Source organism: Coregonus lavaretus, assembly GCF_964263955.1.
Source record: "Coregonus lavaretus genome assembly, chromosome: 10".
In the NCBI taxonomy this organism is placed as follows: domain Eukaryota; kingdom Metazoa; phylum Chordata; class Actinopteri; order Salmoniformes; family Salmonidae; genus Coregonus; species Coregonus lavaretus.
The window spans coordinates 53514473-53537125 of NC_139997.1; the positions used below are offsets into that span (position 1 = coordinate 53514473).

Sequence of the window (22653 nt, forward strand, 5' to 3'; positions counted from 1 at the left end):
GACACCTGTCCACAACCTCAAACAGTCACACTCCAAACTCCACTATGGCCAAGACCAAAGAGCTGTCAAAGGACACCAGAAACAAAATTGTAACCTGCACCAGGCTGGGAAGACTGAATCTGCAATAGGTAAGCAGCTTGGTTTGAAGAAATCAACTGTGGGAGCAATTATTAGGAAATGGAAGACATACAAGACCACTGATAATCTCCCTCGATTTGGGGCTCCACGCAAGATCTCACCCCGTGGGGTCAAAATGATCACAAGAACGGTGAGCAAAAATCCCAGAACCACACGGGGGGACCTAGTGAATGACCTGCAGAGAGCTGGGACCAAAGTAACAAAGCCTACCATCAGTAACACACTACGCCGCCAGGGACTCAAATCCTGCAGTGCCAGACGTGTCCCCCTGCTTAAGCCAGTACATGTCCAGGCCCGTCTGAAGTTTGCTAGAGTGCATTTGGATGATCCAGAAGAGGATTGGGAGAATGTCATATGGTCAGATGAAACCAAAATATAACTTTTTGGTAAAAACTCAACTCGTCGTGTTTGGAGGACAAAGAATGCTGAGTTGCATCCAAAGAACACCATACCTACTGTGAAGTGAAAACCTCCTTCCATCAGCAAGGGCATTGAAGATGAAACGTGGCTGGGTCTTTCAGCATGACAATGATCCCAAACACACCGCCCGGGCAACGAAGGAGTGGCTTCGTAAGAAGCATTTCAAGGTCCTGGAGTGGCCTAGCCAGTCTTCAGATCTCAACCCCATAGAAAATCTTTGGAGGGAGTTGAAAGTCTGTGATGCCCAGCGACAGCCCCAAAACATCACTGCTCTAGAGGAGATCTGCATGGAGGAATGGGCCAAAATACCAGCAACAGTGTGTGAAAACCTTGTGAAGACTTACAGAAAACGTTTGACCTGTGTCATTGCCAACAAAGGGTATATAACAAAGTATTGAGAAACTTGTTATTGACCAAATACTTATTTTCCACCATAATTTGCAAATAAATTCATTAAAAATCCTACAATGTGATTTTCTGGATTTGTTTTTCTCATTTTGTCTGTCATAGTTGACGTGTACCTATGATGAAAATTACAGGCCTCTCTCATCTTTTTAAGTGGGAGAACTTGCACAATTGGTGGCTGACTAAATACTTTTTTTCCCCACTGTACATATTACTTCAACTACCTCAACTAGCCGGTGCCCCCGCACATTGACTCTGCACCGGTACCCCCCTGTATATATAGCCTCCCTACTGTTATTTTATTTTACTTCTGCTCTTTTTTTCCTCAACACTTTTTTGTTGTTGTTTTATTTTACTTTTTTATAAAAAAATAAATGCACTGTTGGTTAAGGGCTGTAAGTAAGCATTTCACTGTAATGTCTGCACCTTTTGTATTCGGCGCATGTGGCCAATAAAATTTGATTTGATTTGGAGAAGATCTGCAAAGTGGAGTGGGACAAAATCCCTCCTGAGATGTGTGCAAACCTGGTGGCCAACTACAAGAATTGTCTGACCTCTGTGATTGCCAACAAGGGTTTTGCCACCAAGTACTAAGTCATGTTTTGCAGAGGGGTCAAATACGTATTTCCCTCATTAAAATGCAAAGCAATTCATAACATTTTTGACATGCGTTTTTCTGAATTTTGTTGTTGTTATTCTGTCTCTCACTGTTCAAATAAACCTACCATAAAAATTATAGACTGATCATTTCTTTGTCAGTGGGCAAACGTACAAAATCAGCAGGGGATCAAATACTTTTTTCCCTCACTGTAATTGCTCCTGCACAGTGCATTCGGAAAGTATTCAGACCCATTGACTATTTCAACATTTTGTTATCTTACAGCCTTATTATAAAACTGATTAAATTGTATTTTTTTCCTCATCAATCTACACACATGACCCCATAATGACAAACCCAAAACATTTTTTTTTTTTTTACTGAAATATCATTTTTACATTTTACATTTTAGTCATTTAGCAGATGCTCTTATCCAGAGCGACTTACAATTAGTGAGTGCATACATTTTTCATACTGGCCCCCCGTGGGAATCGAACCCACAACCTTGGCGTTGCAAGCGCCATGCTCTACCAACTGAGCTACAGGAGGGCCAAATATATCACATTTACATAAGTATTCAGACCCTTTACTCAGTACTTTCTTGACGCACATTTGGCAGCGATTATAGCCTGGATTATTTTTGGGTATGAAGCTACAAGCTCGGCACACCTGTATTTGGGGAGTTTCTCCCATTCTTTTCTGCAGATCCTCTCAAGCTCTGTCAGGTTGTATGGGGAGCGTCACTGCACAGCTATTTTCAGGTCTCTCCAGAGATGTTTAACTGGGTTCAAGTCCGGGCTCTGGCTGGGCCACTCAAGGACATTCAGAGACTTGTCCCGAAGCCACTCCTGCGTTGTCTTGGCTGTGTGCTTAGGGCCGTTGTCCTGTTGGAAGGTGAACCTTCGCCCCAGTCTGAGGTCCTGAGCGCTCTGGAGCAGGTTTTCATCAAGGATCTCTCTGTTCATCTTTCCCTCGATCCTGACTAGTCTCCCAGTCCCTACTGCTAAAAAACATCCCCACAGCATGATGCTGCCACCATCATGCTTCACCGTAGCGATTGTGCCAGGTTTCCTCCAGACGTGACGCTTGGCATTCAGGCCAAAGAGTTCAATCTTGGTTTCATCAGACCAGAGAATCTTGTTTCTCATGGTCTGAGAGTCTTTAGGTGCCTTTTGGCAAACTCCAAGCGGGCTGTCATGTGGCTGTCCGTCTGGCCACTCTACCATAAAAGCCTAATTGGTGGAGTGCTGCAGAGATTATTGTCCTTCTGGAAGGTTCCTCCATCTCCACAGAGGAACTCTGAAGCTCTGTCAGAGTGACCATCGGGTTCTTGGTCACCTCCCTGACCAAGGCCCTTCTCCCCCGATTGCACAGTTTGGCCGGGCAGCCAGCTCTAGGAAGAGTCTTGGTGGTTCCAAACTTCTTCCATTTAAGAATGATGGAGGCCACTGTGTTCTTGGGGACCTTCAATGCTGCAGAAAGTTTTTGGTACCCTTCCCCAGATCTGTGCCTCGACACAATCCTGTCTCTGCACTGTCAACTGTAGTACCTTATATAGACAGGTGTGTGCCTTTCCAAATCATGTCCAATCAATTGAATTTACCACAGGTGGACTCAAATCAAGTTGTAGAAACAGCTCAAGGATGATCAATGGAAACAGGATGCACCTGAGCTCAATTTCGAGTCTCATAGCAAAGGGTCTGAATACTTATGTAAATAAGGTATTTCCGTTTTTATTTTTAATAAATTTGCACACCAAAAAAAAAAAAAAAACGTTTTTGCTTCGTCATTATGGTGTATTGTGTGTAGATTGATGAGGATTTTTTTTCTTTAATCCATTTTAGAATAAGGCTGTAACATAACAAAATGTGGAAAAAGTAAAGGGGTCTGAATACTTTCCGAATGCACTGTAAGTCGCTCTGGATAAGAGCGTTTGCTAATTGACTAAAATGTAAAAATATATTTGTTGTAACAGCATTAATGGCAATGCACCATTCTTTTACATCATTATGTCAAAAGATATTAAAAAATCTGTGTTTTTGCTATACTGGTATCTTTTATTGAGGGTCTGATAACAAAAGTTGATGTCACAGTTTTCTACTAGGACAACTTGAGAAGGTAACAAAAAAATATGCCACTTCTGAAGCTGTTGAGAGACTTTGAGGAACTGCAACATGGATTAGGACATGCCTGGAGTCCTTAAAGAAAAACACAATTTATTTGGGGAGAACCAAGAAAACAAATGCCAGCAGAGTGAGAAGTGTGCCACAAATTGTGGTTGGGGTATAACTTGTTTCAGTTTCATGGTTAAGAGTGATTTATGAGGTGTATTGGCCCTGGGGGAGGTCTAAATACCTACCAGCCTGTGAGTAAATTATTTTGAGCCATAAGTCACTACTGACCTATCAAATGGGTCAAATTTATTTGATTACATTAATGTGATGTTTCCTACCAGGGTCGGCCCTGGGCATAAGCAACATCAGGCGGTCACTTAGCCGGGGCCCCGACCCCCAAAAATTATAATATATATTTTATATTGGTAAATTAGTCTAGCCAGCTATCTAAACTTGTAGTAATCATGGATGAATTACTGACCGGGCACGTGCCCAGTGGCCCTGACCTCCAGGGGCCCCCCATTGATTTTGTTAGTCACTCTCACCCAGATATCATATTAACATGGCATAAGTCATGGCAAAATGTGTAAAATTTCAGGAAATTAACTTTAAAACTGCAAACATTTCTCTCCACCCCATGACAAAATGAGTAGAATTGCATTAAATTAGTTATATAATTTCCCCAAAAGGCTTGGGCCGGCACTGTTTCCTACACAAACTCTTAATGGCGAAAGGTCAAACAGTGCCGCTGGTTGCCCCAGGTGCATTTGTTATTGTTTTTGTTTAGTTTTTGAAAAGGAACATCCAGCAATATAATAAATAAAAAAATCTTAGTACTCTGCTGTTCTCTTCGCGCGTGCAATGATGTCCATATTTCGAGAAACACATGCGAACCAGCCGGAAATGTGGAATGGAATGGTCCAATGGAAAGCTAGCGCAAGGTGAGAGGATGTGTAATAGCCGAGACGGTGTGTGAAAACAGCCAGGTGCAACTTTGCTAAACTGCACAGTAAGTGTATCTTTTGTATTTTAAAGATTATTTATTTCTTATATGAAAGTTAAGTTCCAAAGGTTACCAAAACTGTATTGCTGTGGAATTTAACTTTGTCAAGATGTCGCTGGAGGGAATAGCAGCCGTTTTAAGGGCTCCTGACCAATTGTGCTATTTTGTGTTTTTTTGCGCTCTTCGTCACTTTTTTTGTACATAATGTTTCCGCCATAATTTCCATTTGACCGAAAAGAGCTTCTGGACATCAGAACAGCAATCACTAACCTCGATTTGGATGAGGATTTCTGCTTCAATGAGTAGGAGGCGAATGACATCCTGCTCATCCCGGACCAGGCCCAAATCCCGGACACTCGAAGACGGAAGAGGCGGCATTATAGAGGCCGGCGTGCGGGATACTCGACGAGACTACGTCGGCGAGTGGATAAAGCGCCTCTACCCTCTGTTCTAATGGCGAATGTGCAATCACTGGAGAATAAACTGGACAAGCTCATGAAGTAACCAAAAAAGTGTTAAACAAATCAAAATATATTTGATATTTTAGATTCTTCAAAGTAGCCACCCTTTGCCTTGATGACAGCTTTGTACACTATTGGCATTCTCTCAACCAGCTTCACCTGGAATGCTTTTCCAACAGTCTTGAAGGAGTTCCCACATATGCTGAGCACTTGTTGGCTGCTTTTCCTTCACTCTGCGGTCCAACTCATCCCAAACCATCTCAATTAGGTTGAGGTCAGGTGATTGTGGAGGCCAGGTCATCTGATGCAGCACTCCATCACTCTCCTTCTTGGTCAAATAGCCCTTACACAGCCTGGAGGTGTGTTGGGTCATTGTCCTGTTGAAAAACAAATGATAGTCCCACTAAGCGCAAACCAGATGAGATGGCGTATCGCTGCAGAATGCTGTGGTAGCCATGCTGGTTAAGTTTGCCTTGAATTCTAAATAAATCACAGACAGTGTCACCAGCAAAGCACCCCCACACCATCACATCTCCTCCTCCATGCTTCACGGTGGGAACCACATATTCAGAAATCATCCGTTCACCTACTCTCCGTCTCACAAATACACGGCAGTTGGAACCAAAAATCAAAAAATTGGACTCATCAGACCAAAGGACAGATTTCCACCGGTCTAATGTCATATGTTTCCACCGGTCTAATGTCCTCTGCTCTTGTCCTTCTAGACCTGTCTGCTGCCTTTGATACTGTGAACCATCAGATCCTCCTCTCCACCCTCTCCGAGCTGGGCATCTCCGGCGCGGCTCACTCCTGGATTGCGTCCTACCTGACCGGTCGCTCCTACCAAGTGGCGTGGCGAGAAGCTGTCTCCGCACCACGTGCTCTCACCACTGGTGTCCCCCAGGGCTCAGTTCTAGGCCCTCTCCTATTCTCCCTATACACCAAGTCACTTGGCTCTGTCATATCCTCACATGGCCTCTCCTATCATTGCTACGCTGACGATACACAACTAATCTTCTCCTTTCCCCCTTCTGATAACCAGGTGGCGAATCGCATCTCTGCATGTCTGGCAGACATATCAGTATGGATGACGGATCACCACCTCAAGCTGAACCTTGGCAAGACGGAGCTGCTCTTCCTCCCGGGGAAGGACTGCCCGTTCCATGATCTCGCCATCACGGTTGACAACTCCGTTGTGTCCTCCTCCCAGAGTGCGAAGAGCCTTGGCGTGACCCTGGACAACACCCTGTCGTTCTCCGCTAACATCAAGGCGGTGACCCGATCCTGCAGGTTCATGCTCTACAACATTCGGAGAGTACGACCCTGCCTTACACAGGAAGCGGCACAGGTCCTAATCCAGGCACTTGTCATCTCCCGTCTGGATTACTGCAACTCGCTGTTGGCTGGGCTCCCTGCCTGTGCCATTAAACCCCTACAACTCATCCAGAATGCCGCAGCCCGTCTGGTGCTCAACCTTCCCAAGTTCTCTCACGTCACCCCGCTCCTCCGCACACTCCACTGGCTTCCAGTTGAAGCTCGCATCTGTTACAAGACCATGGTGCTTGCCTATGGAGCTGTGAGGGGAACGGCACCTCTGTACCTTCAGGCTCTGATCAGTCCCTACACCCAAACGAGGGCATTGCGTTCATCCACCTCTGGCCTGCTGGCTCCCCTTCCTCTGCGGAAGCATAGTTCCCGCTCAGCCCAGTCAAAACTGTTCGCTGCTCTGGCACCCCAATGGTGGAACAAGCTCCCTCACGACGCCAGGACAGCGGAGTCACTCACCACCTTCCGGAGACATTTGAAACCCCACCTCTTTAAGGAATACCTGGGATAGGATAAAGTAATCCTTCTACTAAGAGCGTCTGCTAAATGACGTAAATGTAAATGTAAATATGCTCGTGTTTCTTGGCCCTAACAAGTCTCTTCTTCTTATTGGTGTCCTTTAGTAGTGGTTTCTTTGCAGCAATTTGACCATGAAGGCCTGATTCACACAGTCTCCTCTGAACAGTTGATGTTGAGATGTGTCTATTACTTGAACTCTGTAAAGCATTTATTTGGGCTGCAATTTATGAGGCTGTTAACTCTAATGAACTTATCCTCTGCAGCAGAGGTAACTCTGGGTATTCCTTTCCTGTGGCGGTCCTCATTGGAGCCAGTTTCATCATAGCGCTTAATGGTTTTTGTGACTGCACTTGAAGAAACATTCAAAGTTCTTGAAATGTTCCGGATTGACTGACCTTCATGTCTTAAAGTAATGATGGACTGTCGTTTCTCTGCTTATTTCAGCTGTTCTTGCCATAATATGGTATTTTACCAAATAGGGCTATCTTCTGTATACCACCCCTACCTTGTCACAACACAACTGATTGGCTCAAATGCAGTAAGAAGCAAAGAAATTACACAAATTAACTTTTAACAAGGCACACCTGTTAATTGAAATCCATTCCAAGTGACTACCTCATGAAGCTGGTTGAGAGAAGGCCAAGAGTGTGCAAAGCTGTCATCAAAGCAAAGGGTGGCTACTTTGAAGAATCTCAAATCTCAAATATATTTTGATTTGTTTAACACATTTTTAGTTACTACATGATTCCATATGTGTTATTTCATAGTTTTGATGTCTTCCCTATTATTCTACAATGTAAAAAATAGTAAATATAAAGAAAAACCTTTGAATGAGTAGTTGTGTCCAAACTTTTGACTGGTACTGTACAAACAGTGCCTTGCAAAAGTATTCATCCCCCTTGGTGTTTTTCCTATTTTGTTGCATTACAACCTGTAATTTAAATGGATTTTAATTTGGATTCCATGTAATTGACATACACAAAATAGTACAAATTGGTGAAGTGAAATGAAAAAAATAACTTGTTTCAAACAATTCTACAAAATAAATTACGGAAATTGGTGCGTGCATATGTATTCACCCCCTTTGCTATGAAGCCCTGAGATCTGGTGCAACCAATTACCTTCAGAAGTCACATAATTAGTTAAATAAAGTCCACCTGTGTGCAATCTAAGTGTCACATGATCTGTCACATGATCTCAGTATATATACACCTGTTCTGAATGGCCCCAGTGTCTGCAACACCACTAAGCAAGGGGCACCACCAAGCAAGTGACACCATGAAGACCAAGGAGCTCTCCAAACAGGTCAGGGACAAAGTTGTGGAGAAGTACAGATCAGGGTTGGGTTATAAAAAAATATCAGAAACTTTGAACATCCCACAGAGCACCATTAAATCCATTATAAAAAAATGGAAAGAATATGGCACCACAACAAACCTGCCAAGAGAGGGCCGCTCACCAAAACTCACGGACCAGGCAAGGAGGTCATTAATCAGAGAGGCAACAAAGAGACCAAAGATAACCCTGAAGGAGCTGCAAAGCTCCACAGCGGAGATTGGAGTATTTGTCCATAGGACCACTTTAAGCCATACACTCCACAGAGCTGGGCTTTACGGAAGAGTGGCCAGAAAAAAGCCATTGCTTAAAGAAAAAAATAAGCAAACACGTTTGGTGTTCGCCAAAAGCCATGTGGGAGACTCCCCAAACATATGAAAGAAGGTACTCTGGTCAGATGAGTCTAAAATTGAGGTTTTTGGCCATCAAGGAAAATGCTATGTCTGGCGCAAACCCAACACCTCTCATCACCCCAAGAACACCATCCCCACTGTGAAGCATGGTGGTGGCAGCATCATACCTTCTATGCTCGCTTCGAGGCTAGCAACACTGAACCATGCATGAGAGCACCAGCTGCTCTGGACGACTGTGTGATCTCACTCTCCGTAACCGATTTCAGTAAGACCTTTAAAGAGGTTAACATTCACAAGGTCGCAGGGCCAAACGGATTACCAGGACGTGTACTCAGAGCATGCGCTGACCAGCTGGCAAGTGTCTTCACTGAAATGTTCAACCTCTCCCTGACCTAGTCTGTAATACCTACATGTTTCCAGCAGACCACCATAGTCCCTGTGCCCAAGAATGCCAAGGTAACCTGTATAAATGACTATCGCCCTGTAGCACTCACATCTGTAGCCATGAAATGCTTTGAAAGGTTGGTTATGGCTCACATCAACACCATCATCCCAGACACCCTGGACCCACTCCAATTCGCATACTGCCCCAACATATCCACAGATTCTGCTATTTCTATTGCACTCCATACTGCCCTTTCCCACCTGGACAAAAGGAACAAATACTTAAGAATGCTGTTCATTGACTACAGCTCAGCGGTCAACACCATAGTGCCCTCCAAGCTCATCACAAAGCTAAAGACCCTGGGACTGAACACCTCCCTTTGCAACTGGATCCTGGACTTCCTGACGGGACACCCCCAGGGGGTGAAGGTCAGCGTGGTGGATGTGTTGTCGCCTACCCTTAGGGGTGCATGCATAGTCCCCTCCTGTACTCCCTGTTCACCCACGATTGCGTGGCCGTGCACAACTCCAACACCATCATTAAGTTTGCCGACGACACAATGGTGGGAGGCCTGATCACCGACGATGATGAGACAGCCTATATGGAGGAGGTCAGAGACCTGGCAGTGTGGTGCCAGGACAACAACCTCTCCCTCAACATCAGCAAGGCAAAGGAGCTGATCGTGGACTACAGGAAACGGAGGGCCGAGCACGCCCCCATTAACATCAACGGGGCTGTAGTGGAGTGGGTCAAGAGCTTCATGAACACCCCCCCCAAGCATCCAGTTGGCCTCGAGCAACCCATTGGTTCCTGCATGAACACCTACCGCTTGCACAGCAAGTGGGAGGATGGGGGGACACTTTGTTTTAGCTAACTAACTAGCTTGCTAGTTAGCGACACCATGTGCTGGCTTGCTAGCTAGCTAGCTAGCTAGCACACGGTGTGTCCCCCGCCTCCCACCTGCTGTGTACTGGAGAAAACCCTGCCCGACAGAAAGGGGCGAAGGAGGCTAGCACAGCAGGCGGGAGGCTGGGGCGACACTGTGTGTTAGCTAACTAGCTAGCTTGCTAGTTAGGGACACTGTTGTTTTTTTCATTGTGTATACAGGAATGTCCCTGTATTGATGTATAATATTGTTATATTATTGTTGCAAAAAACTAATAAAAAAACAACAACAAAAATAGCTAGCATGCTAGTTAGCTAACACACAGTGACACCACCGCCTCCCTCCTGCTGTGTACCGGACTAGCTGGCTAAGCTAGCACAGTGTCCTTCGCTCCCGCCTGCTGAACACCTGCCCCCTGCCGTCGTTAACAGAACTGCAGAAAACAGTGCCCGACAGACAGGAACAAAGGACACTGTCTAATAGTGTACGGCTAGTTACCCAGACCCTTCTTCTGTGGGATTTATTGGCGGCTGGTGTCCAACGTTATTGTGCATTAACGCCACCTACTGTACTGGAGCGCCCTCGCCTCCCACCTGTCCTAGCTTAAACATTTACCAATAGCAATTATGCATTTCTGCAACAGCGGTATTAGGCCTACTTGTTTTGTGGTAACTGATTGATGTAATGTCTGTAGATGGTCATATTCTTTCCATCCTCTATGCAGTAGCCTAACAACATCTATGCTTACAGTTGTTTTTGTGTTGTATTCTTGTTCATCAAAAAATAATCTAGAATTGTGTTCTGAAAAGAAGGCCAAGTGCTTGAGAGAGAACAACCGGGCAAGCTTAGCCTACCCACAGCTGTAGGCCACTGTTATAGTGGCCGGGGGCCTCACAATGTTACATCTCCTTTGTCCCAGGCTCAGAGACTGCTGCAGAAGTAAAACAACCTGGTAAGGTTTAATTGTTTGAAACACAATGCCCAGAATCAGATGATCCATTTCATGCATATGATAAAGGTAGCTTAGCCCAAATAATATTATTTAATAGTATTTTACAGTACATGTTGTAGGGGCATTTTCGATGGAGCCTCGACCATTTTGTATAACGGATCCCGTATGTTTGACCCACTAACACAATGTTTTATTACCGACATGACGAAAAGATAGGCGGAGTCAGGGGCGTTCAAAACAGTCGCTGCTGGGCTAGATTTTGCTTCTCTCTTTCTTTTTCTTGTTTTTATATAGTTTTTAGTGTTTATACATCCGTTTAAGGCTGTATGAATTTAAGTATGTTTATTTTATTTTGTTGTGTACTAGATTGCGAGAAGATCCTGTACTATTGTTAATGACAAATTCCATCTTGTTTGATTGAATAATCTTGCTTTGGTAAACATGGACGATTAAAACCTGCATATAAATGCGCCTGTCGTCGAAGAACATACCTGCATTTCGAAAGGTAAGAAGACTAATTGAATAAATAAAGGATAGAAAGATACTGCAGCATCTGAGATGCAAAACAAAAGCAATTGACTTCAGCTGCAGCTGTTCACTATCCCGCCCATATTTGTCTTCTGTTTTTATGCACAAGCAAAAGTGAATAACTTCTGAATGTGCAAAATTGTTGCACACAGCGCACAACCTACAAAAGCTAAAAATGGCGTGCGTTATCAAAAATGTGACGCTTATTTCATGATTTCCTGCCTAGTCAATCCATCAATGGAGCGCTGTATGCTTTTGTACACTGTTGAAAAATCCCTTCGGTGCTAATGTACAATCCATTGCTGTAACCTGACTCAGGGTTAGACTTAACATAGTAAATGTAAATATATTTCCCTCCATTTAGTATGATATGTTACGTTTCGTATGGTATGTATTAATTTGTGGATGTCGTCTGTCATCCATTTCGTATGATATGTTACGAATTACAAATCGTATATTTTACGAATTGAAATTGGTACAATATGTTAAGAATTGGCAATATGTATGATATTTTAGGAATTCCAATTTGTTGTGGCTAACATTAGCTAGGTGGTTAGGGGAAGGGTTACCTAACATGTTAAGTAGTTGCTAAAGTTGTCCGTGATGAGATTCAAACACGCAACCTTTGACTTGCTAGAAGTTCGAGTTACACACCTACCAATCCATAACCAAAAATATCGATTTTTCAGCAGTTTGAAGCAGGTGTACAATAAGGAGGGTAAAGGATGCAACAATGAAACTTAAGAATGGGAAGCATAGAAATAGCACACATAGAACAGATCTATCGCCTAGACTTGCTTTCGATTAGAATGACAGATCTACAAATCACATTTCTATGTTAATTTTGGGAGGGGGGGGGTCCCCCAAAAAGTTACATCTTGCAGCTTTAAGTAACCTTCAGTCTTATGTAACCATTCCAAACCTAACATATCACACTAATGAGTGTCTATATTAAGTGTAGTCTATGAGACTACCAGGCTGATTAGGTTGACACATTCTGCTCAGAAATCAGTTGTTTAGAATTATGTATTCACTCTATCCAAATTAGACATTTCTAGCCTGGGGAAAGTGACATTAGATTAACCCTTTGCAATACAACGTATCTGACTTTGACTTTCAATGTAACCTATGAAGTTGTGTTTAGCTGCTATGTGATGCATTTCATTCTCCCACTGTAAATGGCATGGCCTGTAACACTACACGGTGTGTCCTTCTCAGGTGGTGGAGAACCCTGGCCAGCACCAAGATCGCAATGAAGAACCCAGGAGCTGCAGAGAACCAACGGTTGGTGGCGTTATTGGAGAATGCACTGGGCAGGGAGATGCGCCTCTGGAAAGTGCCAGTCTTCAAGAACAGCTGCATTCAGGTATATAGGCTACCATCTTGACTGAGCCTAACGTCTGACCCATCCACCACACACCCCTGCAAAGGTTCTGACCTCTTGATTCTTTCCACTGCACAAAGGGTACTGACATTACCCCATTCCAACTGCAAGATGTGATACTGTGGCTGGGTGAAATGTGCAGACTGTTCAACTTCTGTCAAGAAACATTTGCTCTTGGAGTCTGTGTTCTGAATCGACTTCTAGCAACAGTGAAGGTATGGAAATCTTCTGTTCTTGACAATAGTTCACAGCCTACATTCTGCTAAACTATAGAGGTGCTAAATCACCTTCTGTCTTCTGTTTCAGGCCCCGCCCAAATACCTGAAGTGTATCGCCTTCACCTCTCTGATTCTCTCAGCAAAAATCAATGAGGATGAGGTGGGATTTTTATCTCTTGGAAGTTTAACATCAAATCATAATTGAACATAGAACAAGTGTATTCTTTCTTATAATCAAAATACAACACAACGCTAGTTTAATACAATACGTTTATTAGCTCCCTTGCTGGCTGATGTCTGTTGAAACAGGTGATTGGATCAGTCAAGGGCCTTGTTGTGCAGAGTGGATGCAACTTTTCAACAGCCGAGATTCTTCGCATGGAGAGGATCATACTAGATAAGTTGAACTGGGACCTGTACACCGCAACACCAATCGACTTCATTCACATCGTAAGTAGCAGTTAACACGTCCTCACTGCCGTGACAGGCTCAAACACAGCAGTACAAAAGCACAAGGCAACACACACTTCATCTTGTCAAAGATGGCCATTGTTAACTTCTCCCCAATAGAGAATTGGTCCTAAAAATTGTGCATTGACTTGTGTCCACCTGTGATATGTCTCTGTCCACACCTGACACCATTGACAAGCGGTCATCTAAAACAAAGGGATTAAATGCGATGTAGATCATAGATCAGGCCAAGGCACCTACAGTGGGCTCCAAAATTACTGGCACCCTGTCTGGCAATGCACAAACAATACTTTATAATAATACAATAATACAATATAATTATAGAGATAATCTGAAAATACCAACATGTGAGAAATACTGTACTATATTAATGTTCCAATGGAACCCACCAAAATCATTTATTGATTTAATAAAAAATCTATGTCCTCCAAATCAAGGTTTCACAATTAATGGCACCCTTAAAGATTATTGTAAATAACATCTACCAAAATTAAACCAGGAATTAAATTCCACTTATTTCAGTTTACAGTGGGGGAAAAAAGTATTTAGTCAGCCACCAATTGTGCAAGTTCTCCCACTTAAAAAGATGAGAGGCCTGTAATTTTCATCATAGGTACACGTCAACTATGACAGACAAAATTAAGAAAAAAAATCCAGAAAATCACATTGTATGATTTTTTTATGAATTTATTTGCAAATTATGGTGGAAAATAAGTATTTGGTCAATGACACAGGTCAAACGTTTTCTGTAAGTCTTCACAAGGTTTTCACACACTGTTGCTGGTATTTTGGCCCATTCCTCCATGCAGATCTCCTCTAGAGCAGTGATGTTTTGGGGCTGTCGCTGGGCAACACAGACTTTCAACTCCCTCCAAAGATTTTCTATGGGGTTGAGATCTGGAGACTGGCTAGGCCACTCCAGGACCTTGAAATGCTTCTTACGAAGCCACTCCTTCGTTGCCCGGGCGGTGTGTTTGGGATCATTGTCATGCTGAAAGACCCAGCCACGTTTCATCTTCAATGCCCTTGCTGATGGAAGGAGGTTTTCACTCAAAATCTCACGATACATGGCCCCATTCATTCTTTCCTTTACACGGATCAGTCGTCCTGGTCCCTTTGCAGAAAAACAGCTCCAAAGCATGATGTTTCCACCCCCATGCTTCACAGTAGGTATGGTGTTCTTTGGATGCAACTCAGCATTCTTTGTCCTCCAAACACGACACGTTTTTACCAAAAAGTTCTATTTTGGTTTCATCTGACCATATGACATTCTCCCAATCCTCTTCTGGATCATCCAAATGCACTCTAGCAAACTTCAGACGGGCCTGGACATGTACTGGCTTACGCAGGGGGACACGTCTGGCACTGCAGGATTTGAGTCCCTGGCGGCGTATTGTGTTACTGATGGTAGGCTTTGTTACTTTGGTCCCAGCTCTCTGCAGGTCATTCACTAGGTCCCCCCGTGTGGTTCTGGGATTTTTGCTCACCGTTCTTGTGATCATTTTGACCCCACGGGGTGAGATCTTGCGTGGAGCCCCAGATCGAGGGAGATTATCAGTGGTCTTGTATGTCTTCCATTTCCTAATAATTGCTCCCACAGTTGATTTCTTCAAACCAAGCTGCTTACCTATTGCAGATTCAGTCTTCCCAGCCTGGTGCAGGTCTACAATTTTGTTTCTGGTGTCCTTTGACAGCTCTTTGGTCTTGGCCATAGTGGAGTTTGGAGTGTGACTGTTTGAGGTTGTGGACAGGTGTATTTTATACTGATAACAAGTTCAAACAGGTGCCATTAATACAGGTAATGAGTGGAGGACATAGGAGCCTCTTAAAGAAGACGTTACAGGTCTGTGAGAGCCAGAAATCTTGCTTGTTTGTAGGTGACCAAATACTTATTTTCCACCATAATTTGCAAATAAATTCATTAAAAATCCTACAATGTGATTTTCTGGAAAAAAAACATCTCAGTTTGTCTGTCATAGTTGACGTGTACCTATGATGAAAATTACAGGCCTCTCTCATCTTTTTAAGTGGGAGAACTTGCACAATTGGTGGCTGACTAAATACTTTTTTCCCCACTGTATCTACGTTTTAAGGAACTATATTGAGCCATTACATCACTTCCTGTTTCACTAGGGTATAAAAATGAGGTAACACGCATACAATATCCCTTTGTCATCCAACACCATGAAGAAAACAAAAGAACTGGCAGTTCAAAAGAGACAGATGGTCGTAGACCTTCATAAATCTGGTAATGGCTACAAGAAGATCTACAAATGATTGAATATACCACTGAGCACTGTCAACGCAATTATTAAAAAAATTAAAAAGATATGGAACAGTTGAAAACCTCATGGGTAGAGGACGCAAATGCATTTTGCCCCCCAGGATAGGGAGGAGGATGGTGAGAGAAGCAACAAAATCCCCAAGAATCACTGTGAAAGAATTGCAGGCCTTGGTGGCGTCTTGGGGTCACCAGGTTTCAAAAATCACCATCAGACGCCACCTCCACAACCACAGGCTCTTTGGATGGGTTGCCAGAAGAAAGCCCTTTCTGACCCCAAGACACAGACGCAAGCGCTTGGAGTTTGCCAAACGTCATTTAAATAATGACTGGAAGAAGGTGCTCTGGTCAGATGAGACCAAAATTGAAAGTTTTGGTCAGTTACAGCATCGGCATGTTTGCCGTCGAAATAGAGATGCATACAAGGAGAGGCACCTCATACCCACGGTGAAATATGATGGTGGGTCAGTGATGATTTGGGGCTGTTTTAATTCCAGAGGTCCAGGGGCACTGGTTAAGATTGATGGCATAATGAATTCCACCAAGTATCAGGCAATTTTGGCTGACAATCTGGTTTTCTCTGCCAGAAGGCTGGGACTTGGCCGTAGGTGGACTTTCCAACAAGACAATGACCCAAAACATACCTCAAGATCCACACAGAAATGGTTCTGTGACAACAAAATCAATGTTCTGCCATGGCCATCTCAGTCGCCGGACCTCAATCCAATCAAATCTGTGGGCTGAGTTGAAGAGGCAGTTGATAAGCGCAAACCCAAGAATGTGATGGATCTTGAAAGGATCTACAAAGAGGAATGGTCCAAAATCCCTCCAAATGTGTTCCTTAACCTTGTCAAACATTACAGGAAAAGACTCCATGCTGTTATCCTTGCCAGAGGTGGTTGCACTAAGTACTCAATGAGGAGTGCCAATAATTATGAAACCTTGATTTTGGTGACATTTTATTTTGTATTAAATCATTGTATGATTTTGGTTGGTTCCATTGAAACATTAATAAAGTACAGTATTTCTCACATGCTGGTATTTAGAGTTTCTCTATAATTGTATTGTTTGTGCATTGCCAGTCAGGGGTGCCAGTAATTTTGGAGCCCACTGTATCTGACTATTACCTCCAGCAGTAAAGCAGAAAGTAGAACCCTGTTAGTTAACAAGGGGAGAGGCTTTTAAGACGGGTGGCAGGTAGCTTAGTGGTTAAGAGCGTTGTGCCAGTATCCGAAAGGTCGCTGGTTCTAATCCCCGAGCTGACTAGGTGAAAAATCTGTCGATGTGCCCTTGAGCATGGCACTTAGCCCTAATTGCTCCTGTATGTCGCTCTGGATAAGAGCGTCTGCTAAATGACTAATAATAATAATAAAAGATAGAAATGGGTTAGACAAATTCTAAGTACAACCTTAACAGAAAGCATAGCCTAGATTAATTGGAATATTACTATGCTGTCATGTATGCATATTTAGTGTCATAAAAAAATGCCATGCTGTACAGATTGTTTATGGCACACTGGAGTTTGACATCTTGGAAAGATCCATACTTTTTACTACACACCACAAACTGGAAGTCAAATAATCATCAAACACTAAGCACTACCAGACACATTTCATCCTCTAGTCTAGTTTGAATTAAAACGTTTAGGGCGGTTTCATTGTTTCACACCAGAGCCAATGTGAGAATTTCCTCAAATTATAACATAAGATTGTTCAGAATACTAAAACATTTCAGAGATTGATGAATGTCTCACCAGTTAGTTGTGTGTAGATTATAGTAGTGTAATCCATGAGAACTATTCCATATTGTCCTATGTCACAATCGGTTTATTACAAAAATACAAGTATTGTAGAATTTAAAAAAGAAACATGATACATTAAAAAAATCTAGTTAAATAAAAATAAATTCTCTAATACTTTTCAAATAAATACTTTCCAACAATTACATTTCCCTGAACATTTATTTTGTATTCAACAACTCCATTGTCTTTCAAACAACAATGGGTACTATAGGAATATTGTCACATACTTTCCACCATAACACATTTGTATGATTTGAGCTGTGGATTCAAAGAAGTTATTTTTCAACATTCCACTGGATATGTTAAACGATAACATGAAATTCAAATGTTTTTTTTCATTGCTCAAACAATATGGCTGAATATTTGCTAAAGAGCGGAGACATACAAAAGCAAATGCATTCACCATTATTTTGTGACAAAGAGAAACAAACAAAAAGGTTTGGCCATTAAATGTAGGCCCCCATGTTGGTTTTACAATAACAATCTTAAAACAGGGAGACAGACGAGCACTGCACACAGCAAAGAGGGCATCACACCCCAGGCAAGGAAAGGGGGCGGCGGGGGGGTTACTAAGAAGACAATGTAATATGGAAATGGCTGTTAAAGAGAAGATGTGGAAAGTTGTCCATGATCGATATGAATTGGTAATGAATAAAACATTGGATATGTAATAATGATGGTCTCCATTTTTCTGTATGTTGTGATGATTGCAGTTCCATGGCCTGTTGATCTCTGGCCATCCCCACCTTTCATCTGTGGGTGCTCATTCTCAGAAGAGGCCTTGCCTCCAGGTGGCATTGTGGACCAGGCAGGTGCAGCACTGTATGGCCTGCCACCAGCTATTGCAGTTCAAGGGCTCCACACTAGCCTTGGCCATCATTACCTTGGAGTTGGAGAGGCTCACCCCAGACTGGTTCTCCGTCTTCACCGATCTGCTGAAGAAAGCACAGGTAAGACACGCAACGTCTCCCATTGGCGCTATCGCCAACCCTCACACTGTTCAAAACACTTGACTGTTTGTAAGTAAATGTTAGGAAAGTATGTTGGAGAAAGATTTTATTTATATATATATATATATACAGTGGGGAGAACCAAGTATTTGATACACTGCCGATTTTGCAGGTTTTCCTACTTAAAGTATGTAGAGGTCTGTAATTTTTATCATGGCGGCAGGTAGCTTAGTGGTTAAGAGCGTTGTGCCAGTAACCGAAAGGTCGCTGGTTCTAATCCCCGAGCCGATTAGGTGAAAAATCTGTCGATGTGCCCTTGAGCAAGGCACTTAACCCCCTATGCTCCTGTAAGTCGCTCTGGATAAGAGCGTCTGCTAAATGACCAATTATTTATTTATATTTATTTATTTACTTCAACTGTGAGAGACGGAATCTAAAACAAAAATCCAGAAAATCACATTGTATGATTTTTAAGTAATTAATTTGCATTTTATTGCATGACATAAGTATTTGATACATCAGAAAAGCAGAACTTAATATTTGGTACAGAAACCTTTGTTTGCAATTACAGAGATCATATGTTTCCTGTAGGTCTTGACCAGGTTTGCACACACTGCAGCAGGGATTTTGGCCCACTCCTCCATACAGACCTTCTCCAGATCCTTCAGGTTTCAGGGCTGTCGCTGGGCAATACAGACTTTCAGCTCCCTCCAAAGATTTTCTATTGGGTTCAGGTCTGGAGACTGGCTAGGCCACTCCAGGACCTTGAGATGCTTCTTACGGAGCCACTCCTTAGTTGCCCTGGCTGTGTGTTTCGGGTCGTTGTCATGCTGGAAGACCCAGCCACGACCCATCTTCAATGCTCTTACTGAGGGAAGGAGGTTGTTGGCCAAGATCTCGTGATACATGGCCCCATCCATCCTCCCCTCAATATGGTGCAGTCGTCCTGTCCCCTTTGCAGAAAAGCATCCCCAAAGAATGATGTTTCCACCTCCATGCTTCACGGTTGGGATGGTGTTCTTGGGGTTGTACTCATCCTTCTTCTTCCTCCAAACACGGCGAGTGGAGTTTAGACCAAAAAGCTCTATTTTTGTCTCATCAGACCACATGACCTTCTCCCATTCCTCCTCTGGATCATCCAGATGGTCATTGGCAAACTTCAGACGGGCCTGGACATGCGCTGGCTTGAGCAGGGGGACCTTGCGTGCGCTGCAGGATTTTAATCCATGACGGCGTAGTGTGTTACTAATGGTTTTCTTTGAGACTGTGGTCCCAGCTCTCTTCAGGTCATTGACCAGGTCCTGCCGTGTAGTTCTGGGCTGATCCCTCACCTTCCTCATGATCATTGATGCCCCACGAGGTGAGATCTTGCATGGAGCCCCAGACCGAGGGTGATTGACCGTCATCTTGAACTTCTTCCATTTTCTAATAATTGCGCCAACAGTTGTTGCCTTCTCACCAAGCTGCTTGCCTATTGTCCTGTAGCCCATCCCAGCCTTGTGCAGGTCTACAATTTTATCCCTGATGTCCTTACACAGCTCTCTGGTCTTGGCCATTGTGGAGAGGTTGGAGTCTGTTTGATTGAGTGTGTGGACAGGTGTCTTTTATACAGGTAACGAGTTCAAACAGGTGCAGTTAATAAAGGTAATGAGTGGAGAACAGGAGGGCTTCTTAAAGAAAAACTAACAGGTCTGTGAGAGCTGGAATTCTTACTGGTTGGTAGGTGATCAAATACTTATGTCATGCAATAAAATGCAAATTAATTACTTAAAAATCATACAATGTGATTTTCTGGATTTTTTTAGATTCCGTCTCTCACAGTTGAAGTGTACCTATGATAAAAATTACAGACCTCTATATGCTTGGTAAGTAGGAAAACCTGCAAAATCAGCAGTGTATCAAATACTTGTTCTCCCCACTGTGTGTGTGTGTGTATATATATATATATATATATACACACACACACACACACACACACACACACACACACACACACACACACACACACACACACACACACACACACACACACGGTGGGGAGAACAAGTATTTGATACACTGCCGGGCGGCAGGTAGCTTAGTGGTTAAGAGCATTGTGCCAGTAACCGAAAGGTCACTGGTTCTAATCCCCGAGCCAACTAGGTGAAAAATCTGTCGATGTGCCCTTGAGCAAGGCACTTAACCCTAATTGCTCCTGTAAGTAGCTCTGGATAAGAGCGTCTGCTAAATGACGTAAATGTAAAAATATATGTGTGTATATATATAATGTGTGTGTATATATATTTATTTATTTTCAGTTCACAATAACACCTTTCTTTTCACTTTCTTTTTTGTATAAAAAAGGACCTTGGTCTTTATGTTCCTGGTTAGAAAAATATTGGCGTCAATAAAAATGTCTATATCTCCATAAATAAATAAAAAAACACTTCAGTTAACATGGAACCCACACACGATCGACAACATCTGTCATAAGTTGTTTTTAATTTTACTAAACCTGTTTGACATGTATGAGGAAATCACTGAGTGTTTTTCTGCTCCAGATTCAGAGCACTGAGTTCATCCACTGCAAGGAGATGGTGGACGAATACCTCACCAGCCTGGAGTTCTCCCTGCCAGCCAATGCAGTATACATATTTGACAGCACCAACATGACCAAGCTCCAGGATGAGGTGTCCTGGGGGCCTGCAGGCAGACCGGGACTCGGGCAGACCAGGAGGGGAAAGGGGAGCCGGGGGGAGGGGGATACAGACAAATTCTACGATGGTTTTAGGTGCCTATACAACGAGGGGTTGGCTCTGGAGGTCGACGGGGACAGCGATACTAAAGTCCTCCATGAGGCCCACCAGAAGAATGTGTCCCCCTGCCCACATCTCCACCCTGCTGTGAGCTAATATCTGAGTGCATGTGTGGGGGATTGTTTTTATTTTGTTGAGTGAGGACCAAGAATACCTTGTCAGGAACTTGGTATTGCCTCTTCCATGACCTATTCAGCACTTTTATATTTAGAGGAGCTTTTTATATACATATAATTTTATAATTGTATTTTTCAAGACTCATCTTTTTTTGTTTTTACTTCGTTGTACTAAAATATGTTTGTTCTGTTGACCTTTCAAACAAGTTAATCACTATAGCTACTTTTACAAAATGCTTTAATTGCAAATGAAAAAGTGCTGCAAAGACATGTATTCTTTCATTTAAAGATAGTCACATCTCAGAAGCAATGTGTGGAACTGTTATAACGTGCCTCTTTACTTACCACATTGAACTGAAGTGTTATAGTTAAACATTCACGAGTTCTGTTTGGGATACAGTGGAGTATTGTAGTGCTTTCAACTGTGAAATACAATTTTTTATTTTTTATTGTAAAGTTAGAACGTGAATCATGTTCCGTCGTTGTTACACTGTTTTCCAAAGTGAAAAGTGTTGAGATTTCTTTGGTTGTCAGAAAAGGCAGCTATGTTACTGTTTTATGTTGTCCCCAGAATAAAATCTATGACAAACATTAATATTCATGACCACTCTCTTCTTTGTAACTGAAAAAATTACAAGATCTATGCTTTTTCCATCCCTTTCATAAACTTATATTTTTCCAAAGTGGCTAAATAACTTTGTACATCTTCTATACACAAATTCTGATGTCTGCCATTTCAATTGTTCATGCTGGTAAATGGATGACAGAGATCTCTTCTACTTTGGGTTGGCTCTAGTCCATAATGTACAAGCCTTTTGGAAACATGTTTTTTTTTGTGGGGGAGAAAGCACACAGCAACTTCCTCTTTAACTGTCGTTTACTTCCAGAGTTTGTTAATAGCAGAGGATTATACGTTTTACTGTAGGGCTACCATGGGCTCTCTCCATTTTGTTCTATTGGCCTACAACTTATTTAACTAGTGTACAGATGTCGGATCTTAACTTAATCACTCGTTGCAGAGAATTTGTCTAATGCATCAGGAAATTAAAATGAGGCTTGTGATTGGCTAAAAATGAGCAGTTCTCTTTCTCTCCATTCGGGGGCAGTCAAGTAATTGGGATCATGGCTCGCTATCTTAGGGAGTTTTCACATACACTACATGGCCAAAAGTATGTGGACACCTGCTCGTCTAACATTCAAAAATGATGGGCATT

The 22653-nt window shown here is 42.8% G+C and overlaps 1 protein-coding gene across 1 annotated transcript; it reads left to right on the forward strand.

The window, feature by feature from the left end:
* The first annotated feature begins 11113 nt into the window (after positions 1–11113).
* On the forward strand, positions 11114–22032 carry ccni2 (cyclin I family, member 2). Its single transcript, XM_084170626.1, has 7 exons — positions 11114–11400; positions 12642–12789; positions 12888–13022; positions 13114–13185; positions 13335–13475; positions 18292–18528; positions 21069–22032. The coding sequence occupies exons 2-7, from the start codon at positions 12676–12678 to the stop codon at positions 21417–21419; spliced, it is 1050 nt and encodes a 349-aa protein (XP_084026752.1). The 5' UTR covers positions 11114–11400; positions 12642–12675; the 3' UTR covers positions 21420–22032.
* Positions 22033–22653: the final 621 nt, after the last annotated feature.